This window comes from Electrona antarctica (genome assembly GCF_951216825.1).
Source record: "Electrona antarctica genome assembly, chromosome: 1".
In the NCBI taxonomy this organism is placed as follows: Eukaryota; Metazoa; Chordata; class Actinopteri; order Myctophiformes; family Myctophidae; genus Electrona; species Electrona antarctica.
This window is the reverse complement of record NC_136806.1, coordinates 41,859,405-41,870,717: the sequence shown is the minus strand read 5'-3', so window position 1 is coordinate 41,870,717 and position 11,313 is coordinate 41,859,405. Positions and strand designations below refer to the sequence as shown.

At 40.9% G+C, this 11,313-nt stretch overlaps 1 protein-coding gene across 1 annotated transcript; it reads right to left on the bottom strand.

Moving 5' to 3' along the window:
• Positions 1–386: 386 nt before the first annotated feature.
• gpx3 (glutathione peroxidase 3) lies at positions 387–9,733 on the bottom strand. The gene is made up of 5 exons (XM_079501874.1): positions 9,546–9,733; positions 7,541–7,691; positions 7,293–7,410; positions 6,766–6,865; positions 387–989 (listed from the first exon to the last, which is right to left on the bottom strand). Exons 1-5 carry the CDS (start codon positions 9,636–9,638, stop codon positions 762–764), a joined length of 690 nt encoding a protein of 229 aa, XP_079358000.1. The 5' UTR covers positions 9,639–9,733; the 3' UTR covers positions 387–761.
• Positions 9,734–11,313: the final 1,580 nt, after the last annotated feature.

The window sequence follows — 11,313 nt, the reverse complement described above, 5'->3', positions numbered from 1 at the left end:
ACCTCTTGAGCTACCTCACCCTCTAACACCCCTTTCCTTGTTTTACTTTGTACCTATTTTAGGATAGATACATATGTTATTGAGATAGACATATGGACAGTTTGCTTTACCACATGTACCACATGTTAAGTATTTTGTTGTGCATGTTGTTTAGAGATGCTAGGTTTGATGTTTAACTGGTATTATGGTTACAATACTTTGTAGCACTAAATTGGTTCTATATTTACCCTGTTAATTGTTGCGAGTTCATGCCATTTACTCTGATCTTGTACTTTGCAAGTCGTTCTGAAGTATGCCTGCTTGTGTTGTCATTGACCTTGTATTTGTGCACAGCCCAATGTTTCTGGAAAGAAGTTTGCACACAACAGCATCTTGTTTCACATGATTTATTGAAAGTCATTAACATCCAAGTTACTGTGGCTAACAGGTCCTGGGTGTGGGAGAATGATGTGATTCTGAGATCGCAGGGCAGCCTGAATGCACTGAATAGCTGGCATGGACCCCAGACTCCGAAGTAGGCACCACAGAATGACTGTTTTCAAGCCTCCTCTTCATTCAACACATCAACTCCATGTTCCAGGACCTGTTACACACTGGTAGGCTCTAAACATGCATGGTTAGTCAAATGCTTTGTGTGTTAATAGCTAAAATCTACACAATCATATTTTACTCTTACTTGAACAGAAAGGGGTTTTCATTAGAATCGGTTGGATACCTTTCATCAGAAGATGAAAGATAACAATAAGCTTATTTTAATGACTCTAATTAACAACCTGCTGAGCAGTTGGTGGGAGTTGGTTGAGGTATTTGATAATGTCGGCCCGGACCACAGACACATTGACCCGGGGGAACCACCTCATCACTGGCTTCCCGTCAGGTCCAACCAGGAACTTCTCAAAGTTCCACTTGATGTCATTAACCCTCAGAGGCTCCCAGAACAGCCTATCGGTGGGGTTTCCAAAGCTGTCTCCAACAGGTGGGCAGGAGTTCTGGATGGCAAGATAAAAGATATGAATCACATGCATGGCTCTGCTCAACCCGTAACTGTGCCGAACAGTTCCCAGCTAAAGTAGCATTTCACCCATTTTCAAGTTTGAAATCTTCTTTGAAATGACCATTGATCATTTTTAGCCAATTATTTTACCCCATTTTTCCTCCCCAATTTAGTTGTTATGCCAATTAATTCCTCCCCAAACACATTTCTGTGTTGTCACTTCTGTTGTATCCTACTGACTCACCTGCCAGTGAAGGAGCCCCCACCGGGAGGACTACTCCTCCCGCCAAACACTCCCTGCTGACAGGTGCCTCACCAGCCTGTAGGAGTACGTGCAATGACCAATATCACCCTCTCCGAACGGTGGGCATAGACGCCCGACAAACCCGGATGCACCATGGTGGATTAAAACCCACAAACTCTGTGGAGTTTTTTGCTAACTACCCACAGCCCACCTCTGAGGTGCAGAGCGAGTAAACAAAAATGGTACCAGTTAGTGAGGACACATTTTTAGATAAGGTAAAGGTGCAAATGGTTGAAGTGCTCCTTTAAAACTAAAGCATCAGTTTTGTACACATTCTATTATTATATTTCTACATTCTATACTAAATATCAAGCGATGTTTGTTCTCTGTATGGCTTACTGGAAAAATATAGTTGAACCTCTGTATCCTGTGCTGAACACCATGAGGCGGCAAGGTGACCAAGTGCAAGCGTGATATTATCTCTTTTTTTTTGCAACCCATTTTTTCAACCAGTGTACCCATGTACTTTTACAAAGATAATTCCTATTCTACTCTCATATATTGATTTACTAATTTATTTATCCTATTTATGAAAGGATCAAAGCAGAAATAAGTATCATATTCATTGTGAATTCATCATATGCATGTGTGCGTATGCATGTATGCACGTGTGTGCGCGACCATGCATGTTTACGTGCGTGTTTGAGGTGTTACATCAGTACGTTTTAACAGCGGGCGACAGCCAGACGAATTTTCCGGAAGTGCATTATTTGTCTATGGGACCCGGCGACAGCAGGCGAACGGCCGATAGTCGAAAAGTGGGCGGAGGAACGTCGCCCGAAAATATAAAAATAATTAATCTTTTCGGGCGATACTGGGGGATTGGGCGATGTGTTGGCCGATGCTCGCCCGCTGTTAAAACGCACTGTAACCCTACGTTTTAACAGCGGGAGACCTAGTAGAGACCAACGGCGAGCGTCGCTTTAAATTTCATTGGCTATCGCCCTATCGCCCACTATCGCCAGGCGACGTCGCCCAAAAGATGAATTATTTTTATCTTTTCGGCCGACGTTCCTCCGCCCACTTTTCGACCATCGCCTGTTCGCCTGCTATCGCCTCTATCGCCAGTAGTTTCTGGGGCCCATTGACAAATAATGCACTTCCGGAAAATTCGTCTGGCTGTCGCCCGCTGTTAAAACATACTGTAAGTGTTACATAGACAAAGCGATGCCGGCAGCACTACCACTGCGCCATCTAGGAGTTTCGCCCTCTATATAGAATCTATTTGACTACAGTCCAAGATGGAAATAGCAAGACACCAGACACCTGCTGGCCATTGGGAAATTCGGGACAACTCCCGAACGGCCGGTCCAGTCCAGGCCAGTCTGGGCCAGCCGTTAAAATAATAATAATAATAATAATAATATATATATATATAATAATCATATATTTTATTTCGAAGATACACAATTATCTTTTATCAAGGTAACAGCCTATATAATCATGTTGCTTTGTGACATAATGCCTCAGCCATCCTGGCTGCAGCCTGTCAGTGTCACACACACTGACACACAGTACACACTCCACACGGCCGGCTAATTAACTATAGCCTACGGCCTACAGCTGTGGGTAGATGCCTTAGAGTATGGTCGGCCGTGTGACGTCACGTGTCGCGCAACATGCAGAGAGACAGCGCGCTGCTGACCTCACAATGACCTGGGCTGGCCTGCCTGGGGGGTGGGGGGCAGCAGCAGGAGAAATAAAGTTTGCCTTAGTGATTTTCCCATGGTTGTCTCATCATGGCAGGTATTACATGACATCCATGGACAATGATTTTAGGTCACTGTAGGTGACCTAAAGTCCAAGTAGAAGGTGTGTGTGTGTGTGTGTGTGTGTGTGTGTGTGTGTGTGTGTGTGTGTGTGTGTGTGTGTGTGTGTGTGTGTGTGTGTGTGTGTTATTTAAGTACTCTGGTTTATAATAAATACATTTTATCATTTTTATGAGGAGGTGGTTGACTTGGAGGAGGAGGAGGTGGTCTTGGATGAGGAGGAGAACGGTGCAGCATTTGTATTATATTGCTTTCTTTTTGTTATTGTGTTAGAATGTAGCACAATGTTACTTGCAGTACAGTATCCGAGTGTGAACTGTGCAAAAAGTGAAATATAACCAATATTTGATTGAACCAATCATACTTGTTTTCACCTTAAAATGGAGTGTGCCTTAGTGATTTTCCCATGGTTGTCTCATCACTTGGTTTGATCAAGCTAGAATTTCTGGACTTTGTGTCCAGGGGCCCGTTCCACGAAACTTGGATTAGAGATTAAGCCGGGATTTAACAGATATCCTGGTTTATCCTGGATCAGCGATTAACCGGTTTCATGAAAGCTGGTTAATCTTGCCAGATTAAGTTAACCAGTTAACCTGGATATGTTGAGGCTTGATTCGGTTTCATGAAAGTGATGCTACATTAGTTACCATGGAAACTAATGCTTTGGACTTAGCCTGCTCCGGACCAGGCTAACAGCCAGGTTTAACCTAATCCTGATGTCTATACTGTTCATTAAGCAGTCAAACTAATCACAAACCAATGATGTTTTCCACACTTATTCAATTATTATGGGTTTATGTTGCCTTATTTTTATCGGTCTGCATTAAAGGACTAATTTAAGCACTATATAAAATCAAAGAACCAAAATATATAGGCTGCACAACATCATGACAGCTTGTGAGCTTGTAGATCAGCTGCTTTTGGTGAACGTTCCCCAGAATAGGTTTGCTGTCGTACAAGTGCACGGTTAAGAAGAATTATATTATTTTGATATTATATATTATTATTATATTATTAAGAAATATATTATATTATATATATATATATATTTTTTTTTTGTAAAAGTGAAAACCACTAAATATTACCATTACTCATTGTTTTACAACATAGTACCATTGTAACGTTTCAACCACTATTGAACCCATGACCCACAGTTCACCAGTCTGGCCCCTGTCTGGACAACAACCCCCTTCCCCAAAGGTAGCTCCCTCAGAGGAGGGAGTTATGGCCAAATATCATAATGCGACAATATCATTACTTACTTACTTACAATATTAAGAATTCTGTTTTAAGTTAATAGTAGTGGTAAAATGTTAACTATATTTTTGGGGTAGTTAATCATTCAGTCTATCCACTATTGAGAGTATGTTCTCTCTTTAATTACAGCAGCAGTATTTATTTTAGAAGCTTAAGTCCTTGTATCAGTAAGTCTTGAATAGATTAGTAAAGATACAGAAGGGGGCAGTAATGCAACTATTAAGGATGCAAACTGCCATAATACCCCATGAAGAAGAAGGATCAGTAAATCTGTGTTCCACCAAATGGGTCTAGAGACAAAAAGCCAGGCTGTCTATTCAGTCAGGTTTTATGATCCTGGCTCGCTAAATCCGCCCATTCTAAGCCTCGCTTGGCTTTAGTGGAACGGAATAAACCAGGCTGTACAGAACAGGATTTAACAAGCCTGGTTTTGGCTTAAAGCGCAAATAACATGCATTTAAAAAAAATATATTTAATATCATATTGTCTATGTCCCTCAAACTTAATTCTAATGTTTGACCCTCAATCACCACTCTGATATAACCAGTCCTTGTCTTTTCTTTCTGGACTTTGAAAGCAGTTTTAGCTGCAGTACCACAATGTCCTGAGGTGGCGGGGGTGCTGATATGCAGATTATTTAATATTTGAGTCATTATAATACTGATGCTAGATAAAACCAGGCTTGTTTCCATTCCATGCCAGCTTGGAAAATCAACAATGGCGGACATTGTAAACAAAGTGGAAATGCAAATTTGGAACTGAAGACTGAAGAAGAGGTGGAATTATACAAAGTAGGGTGACATTGATGACATCACGATGAGGCCAAAATCAGTCGAGCTGTTCCTGAGAGCAATTTCCATTAAAGCACCCATATGATATGAAAGCCTGATTGTTCAAAATTGGTTATTTGTGGGGATAGAAAACACATATGGGAGCCCCAAAAACACAAAAGAAATAGAAAAAGTTGAATTTTATGTTATAGGTCCTTTAAATCCTGGATTAGTTAATCCAAGTTTCGTGAAATAGGCCCCTGAGCTACTAAAAAAATCCCTTTTGTGTAAAACAATGCAGCACTGTCTTCTGTGGCAGGTATAAACATGACATCCATGGACAATGATTTTAGGTCACTGTAGGACCTAAAGTTACCTAAAATGCGCCCACACGCCCTTGATTAGTCTGTGTTTCGTTTCGCTGGCACGCAGCCTTTGGCGCGCCTAGAGGGCCTCCGCACCTCCGCACCTCCACTTCCCAGGCTGAATTATGGGCCCAGCACATCCCTGCAAGACACGCAATCTCCGGTTTACTTCTTGTATCTGCGTGAAGTGGGCGGACACATTATTAGGAGACCGGAGGAATGTTGGAGTCTGTTCAAGTGCCCTTGAACAAGGCATTGAACCACTACGATGAAATGTTCTATGAGCAGGGCCTGGCTGGAAACAAGTTCTTGAGCTTAGCCCAGATACCCTGGGTAAATATAGTAATCATTTCATTTCATTTCATTCATTCCAATGGGAGAGTGAACGTTAACACAGATTCAGAACCATTCTTTATTTCTATGGTCACTAAATATTGGATCTGATTGTCACAAGGAACACAAGATTTTCAAGATTTTCATACTAAAATTACTTTTTTTAGCGAGACAAATCAGGAGAAAATCTAACTTTGTTCGACCTTTCTCTATCCCAGCAACACAACACACTCTCGCGAGATTATCGCGATATCTGAAGAGTCCATCTGCAGTCTGACGGACGACACAGAGGGTTCTGTCACCATATTTAAGATATTATAAACTGAGATTCTAAATATAACATGAAATCATTATGGACATAAATGACAAAATTGAAATAAAAACAGTTCCAATGCTCAATAATATAATTTTCCATAACTGTCTTGGTTGATGGGGTCACTAGAGGCGACGTGGTACACAAATCCCACTAATGGTCTCCTAAGTTGGTGCCAGTGCCTGACGGCAATTCTATGTTGCGAACATTCTATGTTTACTGGTGCGAGTGTGTAGCCTCGAAGACCACAAGAGAGTGTGTTGCTGGAACAGAGAAAGGTTGATCATTTTTGTATGAAACTCCTGGGAATATTGTGAGGCTTATGGCGATCAGGTCCAATATTTAGTTCAGAGACCATGGAGCTAAAGTATGGTTCAGAAGCTGTGATCACATTCACTTTTCCATTGGAATTAATAGACTCCTACCTGCTTCCGGTCTCCAAAAAGGCACAGCCACCTACTTCACACATATAGGGGAAGTAAACTGAAGATGGTTGAGTCTTGCTATTTTTGTCTTGGGCCTATTGCAACGATGTCTGAAGTACAATAAAGATGTCCGCATCTGGTGTCCAATCCGGTGTAGCATCTGCTTCAAATAACTTTATTGACATTATGAACCAGTAGATGTCATACTCGACTCACAATTCTTAAATGAACTAACCTTTAGGTATGTGTAAACTCCATGTTCATTTACTCCATTCACATCAGCCTTCTCAAACAGCAGGAAATTTGGAACAAATCCATTGCCGGGTCTAACATGCCTGGAATCCAGGAAGGGTAAGCTTATCAGTGGACATGCCTGTGAGCACTTCAACCAGCCAATTCATGAGCCCTGGCCTGGCAGCTGCCCTATATTCAGTACAGGTTACACAACGCCAATCTCTATCACATAAGCCTGGCTATGGATATGAGAAGACTGACAGGATCTAAAGATTATAGATTCTATGTACATATAAGAGTGAAAGTGATCCCACTCCCCCAAGGATGCTTAGCCAGAATAAATGAAGCTTTGTTGATTGATGGGGGATTTTCCCAAATAGCACTTTCTTTCCCTACATCCTGCGTAACACAATCTGATTAAAAGACATTTAGTTTAGTTTAGACTTTAGCCTTATTGTCATGTTTTCTTTTCTCTGTTTTTATGCATTTGGCTGAACTAGGAAGAAGAAAAAAATATTTTTTCCTCACTTTATTGTTGCTAGGATTTCATGGTTATTCCCTGGTTCTTGTTTCCCAAATTGATTGCAGGGAAAGCCAAGAATGGTGAATCTATGATGCTTCAAATCCTCATGTAGTGCATTCAGCTCTGACAAAAGAAAGACAAATAAAATTCATGTTATTCAGGACAGGTAACCTGCCACATGGATACACTGTGATTTACACTGCTGTTAAATACAAAGTAATACAGCCTATACAAGCTGTATATCAGTATTTACCCAAGTACTGGTAGGTTAGACCTCAGTACGTGGCTACGTTGACAAAGAGGACGGTTTTTCCTGCATACTCGCTGAAAGAGACCGTGCGACTCCCGTTCAAGGTTGTGGCCCTGTGACTATAAATTGTGCCGTCTGTGGATGAGTCACACCGCTGTGGATAGAAAAACACAAATCAGAAGGGCTTATTATTGTTTAATCTGGCCAACAGCCAACAGAGTGATCAATAACTCCTCAGTGTAGTATTTTATTCATGGAGGCTGCTGAAGCCTTTTGTGATTTTGTTAAGTAGCCTACACACCAAATTGACAATAGACACATCACTGACATCCAAAATGATGCAGATGATGCATGATTTCACCAGGTCAACTGATGAAGGCCAAACGTGGCCGAAATTCCAGTGTTTTAAAATAAACTAAACACTGTGGAGCAGAGCTGTGTGCAGACTTCTCTTCTTTACATGGTATTAAACTACCTATTGTCCAGCACCAGCAACCTACCTGTTTTAAAGCTGACTTCTGCCCACACTAGATAGAGTAACAGATCTGTGTATACTATTGACCGTTCAGTGTTCACTGTTGGATTCAACATCTTTGACTTCTAGTCAACTGTCAGCTTGTTTAGCAGAAAATAGTAACATACGGTACATGGTGTACATACCGTGCACACATTTTTGTTTTGATGAAACAAAATACAATAAAGTGACTCATGACATTCAAGAGGGAGTGGACTATTTTCCTTCTTTGTAGAAAGCATTATTCTGAAAACACCCACATGAATGTAATCTATTATGAAACAATGTCTAATGTGATAAAGTTAGGTAAATATTTGTTATCTTTATCAGTATTCCAGCGCAACTATCGAAATCATACACAAAAATGTGCTTAATATATGGGGACTAGGTTGGCGGAGGGTGTGTAGAGCCCAGGATCACATTAGTTTGACACAGGGGTGAAAAATGGGTTACAAAATCGTGGGATAAAAAATATATATAAAAACAATAAATGTGCTTAAGTAGTATTTCAAGGAAATAATTAAATAATGATAAATAAGGTTTTGGCTCAACCCTCTGTTTAAACTAGAGTAGCCTACTGACATGACTGCTAAAACAGATCCTGATCCTTATCCTTATCCTGATGTCAACAGAGAGAGAGAGAGAGAGAGAGAAAGAGGGAATAACATTAAACAAGGCCTAAATGATGTTACTGTTACTAATAGGACATATAGGCCTACTACTACATAACAGTTAATTAAGCTATCACTTTAACGTTCTGCTGCAGAATGGAATATAATGCATATTATGATATTAATTTATATGAGTATATGCCAGAATGCCAGATTCAACCAAACAAACATGAGGCGATCAATCTCGTCTGTTTTTTGTACAGAGAAATTTGTACGGTTTACAATGATTGTTAAAATGATAACACAGAAATCCATATAGGGGCTAATAATTGTTTCCATCGTGGTCCTGTGTATTCAATTCATTAAGACATTTAGACATACAATACAATAATAAACTAGAAGACTATACACAATAGACACTGTAGCAACGGACCCCCCGCACTTGCTTTTCTATTATAACCTGCCTGGTTGTCTCAAATCCTATTCAACTAAAACACAAACTCTGAGTTTGAAACGTCAACAACAGCACCGCGCTTGCATAAACTTTGAAAATGTAATGTGGGACTGCGACATTGTAACACCAATCTCTCCTCTTCCCGGCCGGAAAATAGGTCCTCCAACTGCTGTAGGGTAGCCTATAATTCCCAAATAATCACTGATTTAAAATAAGCAGTGGCGACTGCACGACTTGTCAACTTATCAATTTAACCACGTATATACTCTGTCACACACCAATGACGCACACAGTCGATCTGCGATCTTCAAGCGTACAGCACAGTGTGAGCTGAGCTTGTAGATCTTCTATTTTTGCTATTTTCCTAGATTCTTGAATTGTTTTGCCTAATAAAATTCCCAGGGGCGCCAGGCTGAAAGTGCTGCCTACCTGGGTTAGTGCGTATTTTCCCACAGAGGGTCGTAGGAGACCCAGCAGGACCAAAGGTAAGACCCACATCCACCCCATTCTGGGTGAGCTCATAATAACGATACGACCACCAAGTTCTCTCTCTGGGTTCAGTTCAATCTGGGCTGTGGGCACCGCTGGACGCTGGTCACACGCAACGACAGAATAGAAAGCTGACGCACCTTTCATTTTCAGCCAATCAGACGCCAGTGTCCGACCATGCCTGAGTCTGTCTGCTGCCAGCTACTCTAGGCTGCCACGCTTCACTTTCTGTTTCTGGCCACCATCCCAATGATCCCATGGTTGGTGGTTTACCGTTTATGTCAGGTTTATGTACGGTAACCATGCTACCTAAGTATGCTACTCTATTCAGGACTAGGAGTCAGGACTGACGTGTGTGTGATTTTAAAGTTCACAGCACTACAGATCAAAATAAAATTCAATTAGAGAAAGAGGCATGGATCAATATTATATTATAGACTATATTGTAATGATTGTGATAAACAGCAAATTATGCCAAATGTTAGAGTAGGCTAGGACTGTCTTATTTAGCTACTAGTATAAGAATGTGTTGCATGAACCGGTCCAGATGTGGGTTTTTCCCCCAAACATGGACCAACTCTCCCCTCAGCTGTTGCCATGGTGAGCTGATTTGGCCATTATGCTCTGCAGGTGCATGGTAAACATGCTTTTCTTTCTGGTATTTTTCCATTTCACCAGAAGCATCAGAACATAATATATGCACACTGACTGGAGTAATGAACCAATATGAGGCTTGTGTTTTTCTCAAGTGCACTTTTTAGAAGACCCGTCCATAGCAGGCTACTGGGTGGTGTGTGACATTATTGAATAAATCCTGTTGCGATTTTTCAAAATTGCGACTTTTCTATAGTTTTATCTGCTCTAGCCTCCCATAGATTATAAATATATATATATATATATTTTTTTTACGAATTTAAATATATTTAATGTACCCATCTGTCTATAATTGCACCAAGTCCACGTAACTCGAGATAAGAGTCCCACCGACTTCAAATTCGACACACACGTTCCACACCTCCACAGGGAGTGCAGTGCCTGGTGTCGAGTCCGTCGGATAGCCGGTTGTCCAGAACCAGCACAAAAGCCTCTGCCCGGGATCTGGACCTGATAACCCCTATATATCTCCATATTTGGAGCTGTCCTGTTCTGACATCACATTGTTGTTCTGATATCTAGACTGCCTGACAAAGAACTCCATATGGGCATAAAAGGGACATGCATTTCCAACTTGCATCGTTCCAAGTAGGCCATACGTCATGGCCTACTTGTGTGCAAGGCGCAAGTTGGCGTCTCGAGAGAGTGCATTTCTAGTTGGCTAAATTGGTTAAAAGTGATGGCAGCTCCTGCATCAGAATGGCTTGGTTTAATTCTGAATCAAGAATGAATCTTTGTTTATAATTCAAACATTATAGTCCAATCAGACCATGCGTGGACATACCTCGAAAAGGCAAGTGGGCCTTTATGTATTATTACTCTTGCCAAAAAATGATTGCAATGTAGTAACTGAAAGCTTGTTTCTGCCTCAAAATGACTTGATTTCATTCTCGAGGGTATTATTTCTTGGTTTAATTGGGCTATAATGTTTGAAATATAACCCACAAAAATGAAACCAAGCCATTCTGATGCAGAAAATACCTTCCAGTAACCAGATAGTTGCTGCAATCACTTTTTGGCAGGAGGAAACATACTTTTTATGGCATATTATGGC